Source organism: Drosophila sulfurigaster, chromosome 3 (assembly GCF_023558435.1).
Source record: "Drosophila sulfurigaster albostrigata strain 15112-1811.04 chromosome 3, ASM2355843v2, whole genome shotgun sequence".
NCBI lineage: Eukaryota > Metazoa > Arthropoda > Insecta > Diptera > Drosophilidae > Drosophila > Drosophila sulfurigaster.
Window position 1 is genome coordinate 16,451,962 of NC_084883.1, and position 16,668 is coordinate 16,468,629.

The 16,668-nt window shown below is 41.8% G+C and overlaps 4 protein-coding genes across 4 annotated transcripts; 2 read left to right on the plus strand and 2 right to left on the minus strand.

Moving 5' to 3' along the window:
• Positions 1–1,822: 1,822 nt before the first annotated feature.
• LOC133845657 (serine/threonine-protein kinase tricornered) lies at positions 1,823–5,620 on the minus strand. The gene is made up of 5 exons (XM_062280163.1): positions 4,888–5,620; positions 3,847–4,056; positions 3,675–3,781; positions 3,123–3,607; positions 1,823–3,055 (listed from the first exon to the last, which is right to left on the minus strand). The coding sequence occupies exons 1-5, from the start codon at positions 5,365–5,367 to the stop codon at positions 2,961–2,963; spliced, it is 1,377 nt and encodes a 458-aa protein (XP_062136147.1). The 5' UTR covers positions 5,368–5,620; the 3' UTR covers positions 1,823–2,960.
• A 377-nt stretch (positions 5,621–5,997) lies between these two features.
• On the plus strand, positions 5,998–8,354 carry LOC133845658 (uncharacterized). The gene is made up of 3 exons (XM_062280164.1): positions 5,998–6,632; positions 7,252–7,940; positions 7,996–8,354. Exons 1-3 carry the CDS (start codon positions 6,140–6,142, stop codon positions 8,101–8,103), a joined length of 1,290 nt encoding a protein of 429 aa, XP_062136148.1. The 5' UTR covers positions 5,998–6,139; the 3' UTR covers positions 8,104–8,354.
• A 510-nt stretch (positions 8,355–8,864) lies between these two features.
• On the plus strand, positions 8,865–15,023 carry LOC133845655 (E3 ubiquitin-protein ligase mind-bomb). The gene is given in 6 exon segments (XM_062280162.1): positions 8,865–9,527; positions 10,839–11,903; positions 11,905–12,096; positions 12,165–12,620; positions 12,964–14,517; positions 14,847–15,023. Coding segments are annotated over 6 exon segments (3,702 nt in total). The 5' UTR covers positions 8,865–9,233; the 3' UTR covers positions 14,988–15,023.
• A 136-nt stretch (positions 15,024–15,159) lies between these two features.
• LOC133845659 (small ribosomal subunit protein mS31) lies at positions 15,160–16,667 on the minus strand. The gene is made up of 3 exons (XM_062280165.1): positions 16,508–16,667; positions 15,956–16,441; positions 15,160–15,900 (listed from the first exon to the last, which is right to left on the minus strand). The coding sequence occupies exons 1-3, from the start codon at positions 16,543–16,545 to the stop codon at positions 15,240–15,242; spliced, it is 1,185 nt and encodes a 394-aa protein (XP_062136149.1). The 5' UTR covers positions 16,546–16,667; the 3' UTR covers positions 15,160–15,239.
• Position 16,668: the final 1 nt, after the last annotated feature.

Below are 16,668 nucleotides of genomic sequence, written 5' to 3' on the forward strand. Positions count from 1 at the left end.
AAATGCGAGGGATATAAGCAGAGTTGAGTTAAGCAGATTAAGCAGAAATACAATACATATTCGTCTATGTATACATTTTTTCATTAGACACTAAGCACATAGTTAAACTTTTAACATTTTACGATTATAATTTCTATATGGATCTACTGCCCGTCGTTACAAGCATCCAATAAAGATTTCAAAATAATAAAAATCGAAATTAAATACAACAACAAAAATACAAAAACGATGTGAAGAGAACCACACACATACATGCAAACACACATAGGAACGTATATTTAACTATAAATAATTGACGAACAATTTGTGTGTATGTGTGTGTGTGCATTTTAAGTGTCGTTTTACACCAGTTTTCCACAATATTTTCCTTTGTAAAGTTCTTTGTCGTCCCCCCATTCGGCTCCTATTCCTCCTTCTCCCCCCGTCTCCACCTTAAGCAGCTGTAACAATTTCTAGTAGTCTGTAGTCCATATGCAAATACATTCATATATACCTATGTATGTAGTATATATCTCTATATACACGTATATATATCTTTAAACTAGCTATATATTCCGGTTCACACACAGATACAACAACAAACAGGACACACACATACACAGACCACAGACACACAAACAATCACATCCACTGAAAAAAGTAAATCCACAAAATCGCTTACAGTGCAGAAGATTATTTCGAATTTGAAATCTTTGTTCTCAGATGTCTGTAACGCTATCGGAAGAATAACAAATACACCGACACACCACACAACAACAAACACCTCTATACACACACACACACATAAGCAGACAGAGAATGCTGAATTATCAATGCGATGATTGAAAAGATTTAAGAGAAAAAAAAAATGAAGAAAAATATATACATACATTTAAATGTACAACGCTTACTTTTTGTCGTATTCTTTGTTGATTCTTCTATTTGTTTTGAAAGTCTCTTTATTTTATGTCTGCCATAACTATAGATATTGTTGGCTCTTTTTGAAAAGGTAAGTACAATCTGTCAGATTCGAAAACGTAGCCTACTTTTCGGCGTAAGACATCCTGCTCTAAAGTCCTGATATCTTGCTGTGTAATATAACTACAAAATGGATGAAATAATATCGATTTTAGATTATTTAAATACTTATCGGAAGTTCCTGTCAACAGAATATTTAAGAGAATGAAGGTCCTACGGAAATTTGTGAAAATTTCAAACCCAAAATCTGATTTCATAGTTTCTTTTTGGATTAACTTTTTTTAATGAAGCCTAATATTCAGCAATCTCTTTTAAATACCATCATCATGATTATTTCAAAGCAGAAATTGTTATTATTAAAGCTGAGCAACAATAACTAAAGAAATATTCATAATCTTCTCTTAGTTCTTACATTTTAATTAAAAAGGCTGAAGAAAAAATATGATAAAAAATGGAGGGGTTTGATTGCTAAATTTAAATGGAAAATAGAAGAAAACAGCTATATTTTAGAAAAAAAAATGATATGATATGATATGGAAAATGATATTTATTAAGGGCTTTTAGAGAAGTATTCAGAAGATAGCCAATCTTTCCTCACATAAAAGATCTTCAACCCAATGGAAATATTTATGATATATAGCGTTAGAATAAAACACAATTGGAAAAGTTTTGTTGTTAGTTCATATTATGCACATGTTTCATTTATTATTGCATTTGCGTTTTTGCATTATTATCAGTATGCTTATTATTATAGTCTATTACCAAAAATAATTTCTTAAAACTTGTTTACTCGTTTCATTTATTTATAGGTATGCTTTTAATTACTTTAAGTTTTGCTCGCTTAGAGTTCTGTTGTTATCTGCCGTTCTTCTTACTCCTTTCTCTTCTGATTTGTATTCGTTTTTGTTTTGTTTTTTGTTTTTTTTATTTTTTAGTAGATAATTCGATTTAATTTTACTTGCGTTTTTACCAGCGATAACTTTGTTTTGTTCGAAAACACACGAAACTTTGAAGAACGTTAAGGAAAAACTACAAGAGAAACGCTAAAATTATGTAAGAGTGTAATCATGGATTGGGTCGTCTCTGGGGTCGTGTGTACACTGAAAGAAACCGACATTAAATACGTACAATCTTCTTGTAACTAATTTGTGTATTTTTGTTCTTGTGTGAGGCTGAATTTCGTGTTTGATTTTTGATGTTTTCTTTGTTTTGTAGTACATACAATTCGCGTGTGTTTTTGTTGTTGTGTTTCATAATTAATAAATATATAAAACATACATATGTAAGTATATTAAATAACGTGCCTAAATTTAAAAAACATTTCACAATTTTCTAAATAATAATATTGTGTTTAAACATTTTACGTTTACTTTTTTTTTTTTTTGTGTTTTTTTTGTTGTATATGAAATTTATCAACATATTTCGCTGCTGCCCAATGAAGGAAAAAACAAATCGTACATATTATGTAATTATGATAAACAATTGCCAAATTGGTTATTCAAGTGAGAGGGGAGGGCGGTGTTAAACGAAGCCATACACGTACACAGTGGAGCATTTTAGTTAGTAGAAGCGTCTAACTTAATTTGAGGCTCAAAAACATTTACAATACATATCGTTATTATTTTTGTTGTTGCTGTTGTTTCTCGTTTCTTGTTCACTTTTCTTACTGTTTCGTTTTCGTTTTGTTGCTTTTTTTGTTTTTGTTTCTTTTTTTGTTTTTTGGAATCACAAATGTTAGCTATAGTATTTAAATACACATGTAGGTAAGACATTGAAAAGGAAAATTAAGTTTTCTAGCGTTGGAGAATGCTGTTGTTGTGGTTGATGATGCTGTTGTTAGAGAGACTGCAATTGATGCTGTGGTTTCTTTTTATGCTGCTGCTGGTGGTGGTGTTGTTGTGGTGTGGTGAGTTTTTCTTGTTTTTGTTCTTATTGTTGGTGGTTGTGGTTGTTGTTGATGTGGTATTGGTGGCAAACTGTGGCAACTGGCAAGCCGCGCAGCTTCACTCCAAATTTCGCACCTCAAAGCGCTTGTACGTGTAATTGATGAAGACCCAATCCTTGGCAATTTCGCCGCCCTGCGGCACAGGCGCTGATGCTGCAAGCAAACACATGAAGTAACATTAGAAATACGTCTAATTGTATTTATTGAACTTGTCACTTACGTATCTCCAGTGAGACATCGGGAAACTCATCGAAATTGGACGTATCGTCAATGGATCGCACCTCGACGGGTATGGCAGCGGGGCGCTCACGAATGTGTTCCCAGTCAACGCCACGAAAGAACGGCACCGACTTCAGATCCTCGAGACCACGTTGCGAACCGAGACGACGATCGGCTTCGCAGCAGAAATTAATAATCGTCTCTTTGGCTTCCTCCGATATGGGGATTTCGGGCGGAAAGATTAATGTCTCGCGCCAGTTCATCACTTTGCGATACGTGTCTTGTGGATTGTCCGAACAGAATGGCGGATAACCCATAAGCATTTCGTACATAATCACGCCCAGTGACCACCAATCACAGGCGGGTCCATAGCCGGTTTGCAGGAATACTTCGGGTGCTATATAATCGGGCGTGCCCACTGTACTGTAGGCGAGGGCGCGTCGATTGCGTTTCCATGATTCGGCACGTCGCTTCGAGTCCATGGGACTGTAAATATAGTAAATGTAATGTTAATGCTTTGATGGGTTTAATGTGAATTTCATTTGCAACTCACCTGGCGCAGGTGCCAATGAAATCGGATGGTTTCGCCTGCGACAGATCACGATAAAAGTCTGTGCGATGTGACTTCTTTAGACCTGTGCACAGTCCAAAATCAGATAGCTAAACATGATACATGATCGATTAATCAACGAGGTGATAATTTGTAAAGCAATTTCAGTGCTTACCTTTAGATGCCCTCGCGCGTCCAGCAGCAAGTTGTCCGGCTTGATGTCTCTGTGTATGAAACCGAGCTTGTGTATCGAGTCAATCGCTAACGCCGTTTCGCTAATGTAGAACTGTGTGCACTCCTCGGATAGCGTGTCCTTTTTCATGAGAAGTGTCATCATATCACCGCCAGGCAAGAACTCCATTATCAAATATAAATTGACCTGATCCTGTTGCGTAATGAAATTAATAGATATTAATAGGCAACATAAACTAGTCTTTATAAAATAAATTTATCTACAAATTTTAATAAGTATTTTATGATTAATAACTAATTTGTATTGCGTATTCTTAAATATTAATTCGTATTTATAAAATTTTGGTTTATTTTAATTGTTGGTTTACTTAAATTACTAAGAAAATACATATCTAATTGTTTAATTTTTTAAATATTAAATTTTTGTATTTATTCATTTTAATCGTAATTTCGTAATTCGCACAACCAAGTATTTGCCATCACCAAATTTTTTTTTATTTTAATAGTATTTTATATTTGTTTATTATTGTATATTATTAAAATAATAATAAACTTCCCCACAACTTTAAGCACATAATTATAATCATTTGTTAATTTTCATTAGTTTTTTATTTTTGTATTAATTTGAATCATGCTTTACATAATTCCTATCTTTTTATTAATTGTAACTGACTCGTAAGTCAATCGTATTTTTCGCGCTATTAAATATTTGTCATGCCCCATTCGGCAGGTTTGTCATGCCTCAAAGTTCTGCTGGGTCTTCACATACATATATATTTATGTGATTGTAAGCGAGTCTTTGTGTGTGTGAGCGTGAGTGTTGCTCTGCGTGTATGCGAAAACTTTCACCAAGAACAAAATCAAAACAACAACAACGACAACAACAAAGGCGCAGACCATATGATTTGGCAAGCGCTTTTGCGCTTGTATTGGTTTATTGATTTTCAACTGCAACATGACGATGACTCGATTTTGAGCGTCGACGACTGTGATTTTATTTAAAGTTGAGAATAGAGACACTCACCTGAAAACTGTAGTACATTTTGACCACCCATTGATGATCGGCCTCGACGAGAACATCGCGCTCAGCGCGTACGTGGGCCACTTGCTCCTTTTCAAGCATGTCTGCTTTGCGTAGCACCTTCATTGCATACACATGTCCCGTGTCCTTTTTTTGCACTAAACGCACCTCACCGAAGGCGCCGCGGCCAATAACTTTCAATGCCTCAAAGTCCTCGACACCGAGACGCAATCGCTTGAGGCGCAAATATTCCGTCTCCTTTTGCGCATGTTGTAAGCGTTTCTCCTGCCTTTGCGAGTCTGTTAGACTTTCGTCCTTCAGCTGCGCCTCCAATTTGGCCAAGCGTTGTTTGCGTTCGCCGTATTGTGTCACCAAATTGCTGTAGTAATTCTCCAACGTCACCTTGGCCTTGGTGGCTTTGTCCAGTGTGTGATCGCTGAAACGTATGGAGGAGCCGTCCGTGTCCGTTCTGCTGCTCATCATCTAAACTGTGTATGTGTGAGTGTTTGTGTGTGTATGTGTGTTTGTGTTTGCGTACTGCAGTGAGGTTCTGTCTGTGTGTGTGTGTGTAGGTGTATCGTGGTTAAGACTGTCCTTGCACGAATTGTACACTTGCTTAAAGCACACACACAGCTTGCAATAATTTGTATTTTGCCCTTTTTTCCTTTGTAATTTATTAAATTGCTGCCTCCTCTTTCTTGTTTCGTTATCGTCGTCAGCGTGACCGCTAGCTGAATATCGAAATATACTACCTTTGCTTTGCAAAATATACCAATTTTAAAATGAACTCACGGGTTACACTTTGATAGTGATGAGCAAATTTACCACAAACATTTGTTGTAAAATGGGCGCATCGTTTAAAATTGAATTTTACTTCTTCAAAGAATATTTTTAAAATTTTGCAATAAAACGAATATTCTCTCAGTAACTTATATGATGCGATCAAGGATGAAGAGGAGGTTGCGATAAGATACCACCAGTTGGATGGCAAAATATACCAAAACCAAACTAGCAGTTATTTTTACCTAAAAATATATCGAATTAATTTCTATCGAATAGCATGAGCTCATATTCTGATAAGAATGAGAGAAGTGCGTAGTTGACAGACCAACTGCTTTATGCCGTCACTCCTTCAACAACATTATCGATATCACGCCTTCTAACGATACATTTCTGACACATCAGCTGATAATTAATTACCTTTTGTTGAAAAAAATATGTGTTTGCTTTTCACAAATCGTGCGCTTAGACAATTATGGCGCGTACAACGGACTTTTCGGACATCAATTTCAATTGTTTGCTGTTAATCTTCAAACTACTGCACAACCTCGAGGATCAAGTCAATTTCGCATTATGTGGTCGACGATTTCGTGATGCCTTTGTTTATATACATCGCCGGCGCTTCGAGGAAATCGTCGATAGCGATATTAAACTGAAGAGTCTAGATGACTGGCGTGCCTTTCTATGGATGTGCGGTGCTACCGTGAAATCATTAGAATGCCATCGTGACGACGACCATCCGTTGCAACTGATGCCACTGGTGGCCAAATATTGTAGCCGCCTCGAGAGCATCACACTTCGCAATGCGACTGTGGCCCGAACACAGCCTTTCTTACTGCAGCTGAGCACATTGAGGAAGGTCTATGTGCGCAATTACAAGAGCACAAGCAAAGATCTAATCAGAAACATGCGCTTTCGCTTGCCTTACATACAGAACTTGGGCTTGGAGTGCTTTGAGCGTCGCGAACGTGAGTCATTGTCATTTGCAATCCTTTGTGTACCCGATGAGCATTGAGCATTGAGCATTGCGTAGCTCATTACTATTGTGTGTAAAAATAAATTCCTTTGTAGAGCTAGTAACTATTGCATAGTTGCAGAGTATATACATAGTTTCTAGAGAGAATGTATGCAAAGGCAGCAAGAGAGTTTGAGACTCCATATAGTTGTATAGTCTTGGGCAACACCAATAATCTACAAACTATTATCAACGATTACATCTTAGGAACTAATTAACAATATATCTGAATTTTGACGGTAATATTTCCCTGGATTGTAGTCTGCACTAGATGGCGATTAATCCAATTAATTAGGGTTCGTGAATGTGAGACACTATTAAATATTGTTGTTGGTGTGACTCGCATGTTTTAACATTTGCTAATCTCAAAATTTGTCACGCTTCTATTTATATTTATTATAATTGTAGATTAGAATTAGATTAGAATTCTATAACAATAATGATGTAGTTAGACCTTCTGGATTAAAGTGTTATTATTTAGCAGCTATTTTATTGTCGGGTATACTCTACTTTTGTTATCAAACTTTTGCTTAACCGTATTTTAACTTCACCAAAAATTTGTATTTAAACAGTGCAAGAGCTTCGCTATTTTGTGAATCTCGAGGAGCTGCAAATGTACGACGAGGTGACGTCCTCTGACTTTATTGCCATCACCAAATCGCTCAGGAGCTTGCGGATTCTGCAGTTGCGCAATGCCAAGCGATTTCTGACCACACAAACGCTGAAACATTTGGCCGCCCATTGCGGCCGCCTAGAGAAGCTATCGTTTCAAGATAGCGATGCTGAACTCACTGCCCTCACATTGTTTCCTTATCTACGCTATTTGCAACTTTATTGTCCCGATAATCAAAAGACACGCTTATTTAAAACGCTGGCTAACAAATGTGCACCACATTTGGAATATCTGATATTGCATCGCAAGCAGTGGATCGATGAGGAGCAGGCACACTTCATTGGATCGATTAAATCGCTAAAGTGGCTCGTCTGTAAGCCGCGTAATGACTCCTGTGTGCATCATTTGGGGAATCTAACACAACTCGAGTGCCTGTCGGTGCAGTGTGCGCGGGATATTGGCGAAACGGAGTTGCTACATCTGGTCCGTAACAATGATCAGTTGAGGTATCTAAATATTTGCTATTGCCTGGGAATAACGGATTCGTTTGTGGTCGATTTGCTGGATATTTTAGTCAGGCGACACAATCATCAGCCGTTGGAACTGTACGCTGCTGCGACAGATATTAGACACGACATCATGGAAAAAGTAGGTGTATAGTAGAATACATTATTTTCTTAATTAATTCTATATCCAATTTCAGCTGCCAGCTGACTATGCGTCCAAATTGTTAATACTGCATTTTGAGTGCAGTCAAGGCATACGTTCTAGTGAGCATTATTACAACGATGAACCGGAATTTGATCGCTAAACGATCACAATATATACATACATATGTATACACATCAATCTGCAATTAATAAGCAACAGCTAACAAGAATACCAATAATTATAAACTATACCAAACTATATACTCACCATTTTGATATGATATTACTGTACACTGTGGACAAAAAATACCGCTAATTTTGTTTATAAATCTAAGAATCTGTTATTTATTTTTCTAAATTCATTTCACACCTTCAAAGTAGTCACCTTCAACTACAATACACTTGTGCCAACGACTTATTATTATTTTGCACTTTTCGAGCATTTTCAATATTTCGACAAGAAAATTTTCAACGCTGTTTAAAAAAGGACAATCAATTGCAGCTTGTTTTGACGTATTATTTATTGCCAATTTAAAAAAGTATTACAATATTTGGCTATAGAATATTTATATTCAAAATTACCGATATCTTTTGCCCACAATAGTATTTTTGCAATTAACTTGTTATTTCTCACTTTAAGTGCTAGATTTTATTCAAACTCATTTTTGAGGCTTATATTGCAAATAAATTACACTAATTTTATAATCTAAAAGAATACCTTTTTAATTAAAAACTAAGGGTTTTCCTCTAACATTTTAATTGCAATTTCAAACTTCAGTCTCTGTAGTGTTCTGTAATATTGTAACGTTTCAGGTGTAAAATGAATATTTATATCGATTGTGTTTGCTTATCGATTTATCGAAATCATTTGGGTGATGGTAACACTGTAGTCAAGCATGCAGGTGGCAAGCCTACAATACAGCACTATTTTTGTTACAATTTTAGTTTTGTGTAGCTGCTCTCTCTTTATTCTCTCGTTTTTAATGTGATAAACTAATTTAAAGTGTCAAACATTTACAATTTCTTTGCGTTACTAAGCACGTTGCTTAAAACTTGCAAAAAGTAAAAAGAAATTTGCATTTTGTGTTGTGCAGCACTTGTGAAGAAGACTGCATTGGAATGCAGCTGTTCGTTGTATACGCGCAGTAGTGACACTTGCGATATTTGCTAGCTGGCAACTCTGCTGCTGAAGAGTTGTCTGCAAGACATTTTTCTTGTGGCTCCGTCGGTGTGAGAAAAAGTGAAAAAATCCAATATTAATTGAGTGCGGGTGCTGTACGTTAGAGAGAATATGTCCTGCGCTGCGACCTTAACAGCGGCGAAAGACTCAACAAATGCGGCTGCCAGCGGAGCATCTTCTGCCTCAGCCACTTCGGCTTCCTCCACAGTGGGTGTGGTAGTCAGCGGCGGTGGTGGCGGCGGAGGCAGCAGCAGCGCTGTCGCAGCTGGTGTGGGCAACGGGAGCAGCGGGGGCGGCAGTGCAGGTATTGCTGCTGGCTCGGCCGCAGCTGTCGCTCGACGCTTTTCCATGGAAGGAGTTGGGGCTCGTGTCATACGCGGTCCAGACTGGAAGTGGAACAAGCAGGTGAGTTTAATAACACGCTACATAAATTCATTTACGAAATAAATTGCCCATCAATTGGCACCAATTTAATTGAATAAATGCGTCCGTGAGTTTTTTGAATAATAAGCAAGTCTGCAAGTGTGTGTGTGTGTGAATGAAAGAGATAGCGTGAGGTAGTGGAAGTGAGAGGGAAATAGTGTGAGAATGGGGGGGCGAGATTTGTATGACGACTTTGTCTTCAGCTTAGCGTCGAGTACAGTTAAAGCTGCCAAATTTGACCTTGTAATTGATGTGAACATTTTTACTGCATTTGAAGAACTATTCAATTATATTATCTTCTTTATTTCACGAACATTGTTTGTCTTTTGCATGTTCTTCAATGCAGTGTATTCTTAATGCGTGCAAGGAATTTTACTCATAATAAGTTCTTAGCATTAACGGTCTTCTCATATAAGGTACTAGTAGCCAAAGATCATAAGAGCTATAGCTAACATATTTGAGGACAAAAGTTGAAACATATCTTGGCATTAAAGTCCGTCTGTCTGTTCAGAAGCACACCATGGAAGCATTAATGAGCGGCGACCCTTCAAAATATATTCCAGATAACGTGGAACACATAAGCTGATAATGCAAAGTCCGTCCGTCTGTCTGACCGCTCATATAATCGTCTAGAATCTACACTCTAGATCTCGGTGACTATAAGTGCAAGTTCTATCAAATTTGGTGAAAGTTTATAAGTGGCACGTAGAAATAATTTGTTGTTCAACATATCATTAGTTCAGTGCAAGTCTTTCTTTGATTGACTGAAATATCAATGCACACTCCAAAAAGGTAGAAGCTAGAAGGCTAAAGTATAGTTATGTTTTTATAGGCAAATAGTGCAAAGTAAAGGTCGAGAATGCGGCCCTTACTACAAAATGTAAATTAGAAATTATTTATTTATAATCTAGTTACTGCATCAACTGGAATTTGTTTACATTCCCATTGTGTGCATTTTGCATCAGAATCAATCACAATCGCCCGTAGCTTTCATGATATTTTTCATTAGCACTGACCTAGACGGAGGTGCCTTGGGGTCGATCTCTGGAGATCGGCGACTTGATTAATAATTGTGTTGTGGGCCGCCAGTGCAACATGTGAGTGCACCCTTAATAGGTCCGTTCCGTTTAGTTGATTGTGGACATCGGAGCAACGAGGAGCGTGATTAAGCAAATGCGCTTCAATTATAATTTTCGTGTTGTGATTAGCGTGCGTCTCACACTCTCTCTTTTTTCTTTGTTAAATCGAAGACACAACGTGCTCATCTCATCTCGTTTCTTCTTTCTATTCAAGGATGGCGGCGAGGGTCACGTGGGCACCGTACGCAACTTTGAATCCGCCGAGGAAGTTGTCGTCGTCTGGGACAACGGCACAGCGGCCAACTATCGCTGTGCCGGCGCCTACGATTTGCGTATTCTGGACAGCGCTCCGACGGGAGTGAAGCATGAGGGCACCATGTGCGACACCTGCAGACAGCAACCCATCTTTGGCATACGCTGGAAGTGTGCCGAGTGCATCAACTACGATCTGTGCTCGATTTGTTATCACGGCGACAAGCATCACTTGCGTCATCGCTTCTACAGGATTAGCACACCGGGCGGTGAACGTGCGATGCTCGAACCACGTCGCAAATCCAAAAAGGTACTGGCACGTGGCATTTTCCCAGGCGCACGTGTTGTGCGTGGCGTCGACTGGCAGTGGGAGGATCAGGACGGAGGCGTCGGACGGCGTGGCAAAGTCAATGAGATACAGGATTGGTCGTCGGCCTCGCCACGGTCTGCGGCCTATGTCATCTGGGACAATGGCTCGAAGAATCTGTATCGCGTGGGCTTCGAGGGAATGGCCGATCTGAAGGTTGTCAATGATGCCAAGGGCAGCAATGTGTATCGCGATCATTTGCCGCTGCTGGGCGAGAATGGACCGGGCAAGGGGCCCCATGGCTTTCAAATTGGCGATAAGGTCACCGTCGATTTGGATCTGGAGATTGTGCAATCCCTGCAGCATGGACACGGCGGCTGGACCGACGGCATGTTCGAGTGCCTCAGCAATGCCGGCATGGTCGTGGGCATCGATGAGGATCACGACATTGTTGTAGCCTACAACTCGGGCAATCGTTGGACATTCAATCCAGCCGTGCTCACCAAGGTGTCGTCACCAACGACTGCGCCACCCGAGTTCCAAGTGGGCGACATTGTCAAGATCTGTTCGGATGTGGAAAGCATCAAGATGCTGCAACGTGGCCATGGCGAATGGGCTGATGCCATGCAGCTGACGCTGGGCAAAATTGGACGTGTGCAGCAGGTGTACCATGACAATGACCTCAAGGTGGAGGTGGGCAATACTTCGTGGACTTACAATCCCCCTGGCTGTCTGCAAGGTGCTGTCGACTGGTGCCGCAGGTGCTGCCACTAATGCGACTGGCGACGGCAATTGTGCCCCGGTTATTCCCAGTGGCGAACGTTTATCCGCCATACTGAAGAAGCTCTTCGAGCCGAATGTATCGGGTGATGCCACGGAGGAGTTTGTCAAGGCTGCCGCCAATGGATTTGCCGTGAGTTATTGCAGTAATCTTTTGCTTTCTGGTCTTCCCTTTGCTTATTTTGCTTTCTCTTTTTGCAGTCCCGCTGTGAGGAGTATTTGGCTGGCGCTGGACAGCCTTCGACTTCAAGCGCTGCAGCTGCTGCGGCAGCAGGAAGTCCCAGTGGCGTTGCAGTACCAGAGGTGAATGTGAATGGCGTCTTTGCGGGTCACACAGCACTGCAGGCGGCCAGCCAGAATGGACATATCGAGGTCATTCAAGTGCTGTTGCGTCATGCCGTCGACGTGGAGATTGAGGACAAGGACGGCGATCGTGCTGTGCATCATGCCGCCTTTGGTGATGAGGCGGCTGTCATTGAGATTTTGGCCAAGGCTGGAGCGGATTTAAATGCGCGCAACAAGCGTCGCCAGACATCGCTGCATATTGCCGTCAACAAGGGGCATTTGAATGTGGTGAAGACGCTGCTCACGCTTGGCTGCCATCCCAGTCTGCAGGACTCTGAGGGCGATACGCCGCTACACGATGCCATATCGAAGGTAGATATTATGAGACTAATTGACATGCCTTGACTAAACTTGTGAAGTATAATGTAGACTGCAAAAGAAGTTTGCTCCAAAGTGAAACTTGAATTAGGCGAAAATCGGAGACCGAAGCTTCTTTAGATTTATTTGACATGCAGATTGAAACGTATACTTAGCGGGAATTTGAGCACAGCATAGATTCTAGTGTTAAATGCTTTATTGGGAGGAAGTCTGTTCGAAATTCCTATATTAAAAGGGATAATAATTTATTTAGAAGATGAACGACAATTAGATAGTGAACGATAACAGCTTTCTGTTTTTCTAAATTGTAATTAAACCACTTATTCTTACTCTACAGGAGCACGATGAGATGCTGTCGCTCCTGCTGGACTTTGGCGCCGACATCACGCTGAACAACAACAACGGCTTCAATGCCTTGCATCATGCAGCGCTCAAGGGGAATCCGAGCGCAATGCGCATACTATTGACGAAAACAAATCGTCCCTGGATTGTGGAGGAGAAGAAGGACGATGGATATACCGCACTTCATTTGGCGGCACTCAACAATCATGTGGAAATCGCCGAGCTACTCGTTCACATGGGTAAAGCCAATATGGATCGACAGAATGTGAATCTGCAGACGGCTTTGCACTTGGCCGTGGAGCGTCAGCATGTGCAGATTGTCAAGCTGTTGGTGCAGGATGGCGCCGATTTGAATATTGCCGACAAGGATGGTGATACACCTCTGCATGAGGCACTGCGTCATCACACGTTGTCGCAGCTGAAGCAGCTACAGGATGTCGAAGGATTTGGCAAGCTGTTGATGGGATTGCGCAATGCCAATAACAAGAAGGCATCAGCATCGATTGCTTGCTTCTTGGCCGCCAATGGCGCTGACTTGACACTCAAGAATCGCAAGCTGCAGACGCCATTGGATCTGTGCCCAGATCCCAATCTGTGCAAGACGCTGCTAAAGTGCTACAACGAGCGCAAGACCGATGATGCCGAGTTGCCCGGCAATGTGGCGGGTACCAGTCTTAATGCACGGGCTCGTGCCCAAAGCGCTGCAGCAGCTGGTGGAGGAGGCAGCGCTGGAGGAGTTGCAGCTGGCATGCATCAGTCGGCCACAGCGAATATACCGCTCAATACCGTGGCATCGGGCAGCGCCTTCAATCTTAATGGTCTGGCTGCGGACATGGCGCAATCACAGCACGCAGAGTCGAGCAGCAGTCGCAAGAATAGCGCAGCAGCTGGCAACAATAACACAAAGCCGGCCAGCTTGGAGGAGTGTCTGGTGTGCTCGGATGCCAAGCGCGATACCGTCTTCAAGCCCTGCGGCCATGTCAGCTGCTGTGAGACTTGTGCGCCGCGTGTCAAGAAGTGTCTCATTTGCCGTGAAACCGTCGCATCGCGTGAGAAGATTGACGAATGTCTCGTCTGCTCCGATCGTCGTGCGGCTGTCTTCTTTCGTCCATGCGGTCACATGGTTGCCTGCGAGCATTGCAGTGCACTGATGAAGAAGTGTGTGCTCTGTCGCACCCAAATCGATGAGATGCTCTCGTTTACGCTGTGCTGCGGCGGCAATGGAACCGCCGAGAAGGTCAGCATTGCTGGCACCGCTTCCCTTACGGTCAGCGAAGATAAGTTCATTGAGCCACCATGTGTGAATACCTCGGGACATAGCGTGGCAATGAATAATACGGTGGTTACTCCGGTGGCTGGTGGTGGCAACAACAGCACCAACAACGGCAGCAATCAATTGAATAGCCAGAACAATTTGTTAGCTGCTGCAGCAGCTGCGAATATTAATAATGCGCCAGCGACTGGCATGCTGGCGCCCTCGAATGTCAACAATTTCCAAATGGACGATGTGCAGAAGCTCAAACAACAGCTGCAAGACATCAAAGAACAGGTGAGAGCGGGAAAAAGTAATCGATTCTGCTATGTTAGACTGCAGCTTTTAACAGCTTAGTTTATAGAGCTCGCAATGTAATGCGGTTAACATAACAGTCCAGCTACATGTGCTGTTAAGAAGTTCTGTGTTGTAACAGAGTTAACATAACAGTTCTGTACTCTGACAGACAACTGCTAGCAACAGACTTAACATTACAGAGCTCAGGCATATTAGGGTTCGATGTCATGAAGTTCGAATAGATAGCTAAGCTACTAAAGAGTTGCTTCTAAATATCAACTTCATTTCGACTGAAACTCATACTAATACTGTTTTTATTCCTTTTCCAGACCATGTGCCCCGTTTGCTTCGATCGCATTAAGAATATGGTATTTCTCTGTGGACACGGCACCTGTCAAATGTGCGGCGATCAAATCGAAGGTTGCCCCATTTGCCGCAAGACAGTGGAGAAGCGCATCTTGTTGTTCTGAAGGACAACAATGCACCCAACTAGATGTCATGTTGGCACACATTCCGCGCACAGTCTCGAAGCACATCAAGCATCAAGCGAATCTGCCTTAAATTAAGTATTATTTAGCGAATATATATCTATATCTATACATACAAGTTATGTACACTCATACAATACACACATATATCGACTCGACTTATAAAGCAAAAAAAGTAATATATTTTTAACAAATATTTCACAACATCCCCGAAAAACAAAAAGCCTTTTTTTTTTAAGCGGAAACGCTTTTGATTTTCTCAATGCCTTCTTTGCTCATCAGATCCTTGAGTATGTCCTTCTTGGCCTCAAAGTAATCACGGAACCACAAAATGTGCTCCTGTTTCTCCTGCGCCGTCACATAGGGATTCTTGGAGAGACCGACGCACACCAGCTCCATGAAATGGCGAATGGGTCCTTTGGTGGGACACCAGCCCTCCAAATGCTGTTCGAGAAAGATATGCTCGGAAAAGTCCACGTTCGCCTCCTCTTGCAGATCCTGCTCGTTATTGATGGGGAAACGCCAGAGTTTTCCCTGCGTTGTCCACTGAATCATTTGTTCGAAATGGTTTGCTGGCGGCTGTGCTGCCTGCAGCTTTAATTCACGTTCGCTAAGCGACGACCAGGTGGACAGAATGTCAGGTGAATCCTGAAGTGTGGTAGCAGCTTTGGTAAAGATGCCCAACGGTTCGCAGCCATATAAATTAACGCTGCCCGTGAAAACTTCGGCTTCGCGCTTCACGTGACGTTGTGGTCGCTGCTGCTTTTGATATTTGCGGTCGTCCGAACGGGATTGGGGGCGTGATGCCAGCGAGCGACGCACATACTCGCCGCGAGTCTGCTCTTGATGAGCTGGCTGCTGGCGACGATCAATCTTCATGCCGACAATTATGTCACTAGATCAAAAAATCCGTATTAAGTATTTGCAAATAACTGAAGCAAAACACTTACCTCAAATTCAGTTCCTTTTCTGTGGCACTGGACTCCGCTCCTGTTGTGGCTTTGGCATCGTCTGGGGCTCCATCTGCAGTAGGTGCAACATCTAAATTATGTCCTAGAAGCTTGGCCAGCAACTCGGATTCAGTTTGCTTCTTATCGCTTTCGCTGCTGCCCAACATACTGGCTATATTCTTGGCAGCTGTGATCACATCCTTGTTAGATGCAGGGTCCTGCTTCAGCGCCTCTCGGCGCCGTCGATTAGCATCGCCGGGGCGTGGAAACTCCGTGGCACTCAACTGATCATTGGACTGTGTTTGCATGCTGCCCAGCAAACGATTCAAACGCTGTGCCGCTGTTTCTGTTGGCTCGGCCGGCTTGCGTGACTTTTTGGTTTTCTTCTCATCATCGGAGGAGGAGGAGCCATCGTCGTCTTTGGATTGCGAGCTGCTAGAATAGTTGACGAGTCCCACGTTTTTGCAGACAGCCGGCAGCAGAGCACTGCAAAAAAAAACATGGCACGAGTTGAGCATAAGAGGTAATTTTGGTGGTCTATAGATAGCTCACCGTATGCTGAGTCTTTGTGTGCTGCGCAGTGCCAACATTTCAACCAATTTATTTGACAATTTTGCAAAAACAAAAACTCTTCGGGAGCAGCTTGCGCTCGCGTAACAATAATAATTATGCTGGACGATGTGGCAACGTAGTCGTCAATTATCGAAAGCAAA

What these genes read in the sequence shown, in the direction of transcription:
- LOC133845658 (XM_062280164.1), top strand. Translation starts at nt 6,140, where the DNA reads ATGGCGCGTACAACGGACTTTTCGGACATCAATTTCAATTGTTTGCTG. An exon ending in GTGCTTTGAGCGTCGCGAAC is followed by an intron (nt 6,633 to 7,251) that starts GTGAGTCATTGT and finishes GTATTTAAACAG; the next exon opens with TGCAAGAGCTTCGCTATTTT. An exon ending in GACACGACATCATGGAAAAA is followed by an intron (nt 7,941 to 7,995) that starts GTAGGTGTATAG and finishes ATCCAATTTCAG; the next exon opens with CTGCCAGCTGACTATGCGTC.
- LOC133845657 (XM_062280163.1), bottom strand. Translation starts at nt 5,367, where the DNA reads ATGATGAGCAGCAGAACGGACACGGACGGCTCCTCCATACGTTTCAGC. An exon ending in ACGCGCGAGGGCATCTAAAG is followed by an intron (nt 3,782 to 3,846) that starts GTAAGCACTGAA and finishes TATCATGTTTAG; the next exon opens with CTATCTGATTTTGGACTGTG. An exon ending in TTCATTGGCACCTGCGCCAG is followed by an intron (nt 3,608 to 3,674) that starts GTGAGTTGCAAA and finishes CTATATTTACAG; the next exon opens with TCCCATGGACTCGAAGCGAC.
- LOC133845659 (XM_062280165.1), bottom strand. Translation starts at nt 16,545, where the DNA reads ATGTTGGCACTGCGCAGCACACAAAGACTCAGCATACG. An exon ending in ACACAAAGACTCAGCATACG is followed by an intron (nt 16,442 to 16,507) that starts GTGAGCTATCTA and finishes TTTTTTTTGCAG; the next exon opens with TGCTCTGCTGCCGGCTGTCT. An exon ending in GAAAAGGAACTGAATTTGAG is followed by an intron (nt 15,901 to 15,955) that starts GTAAGTGTTTTG and finishes TTTTTGATCTAG; the next exon opens with TGACATAATTGTCGGCATGA.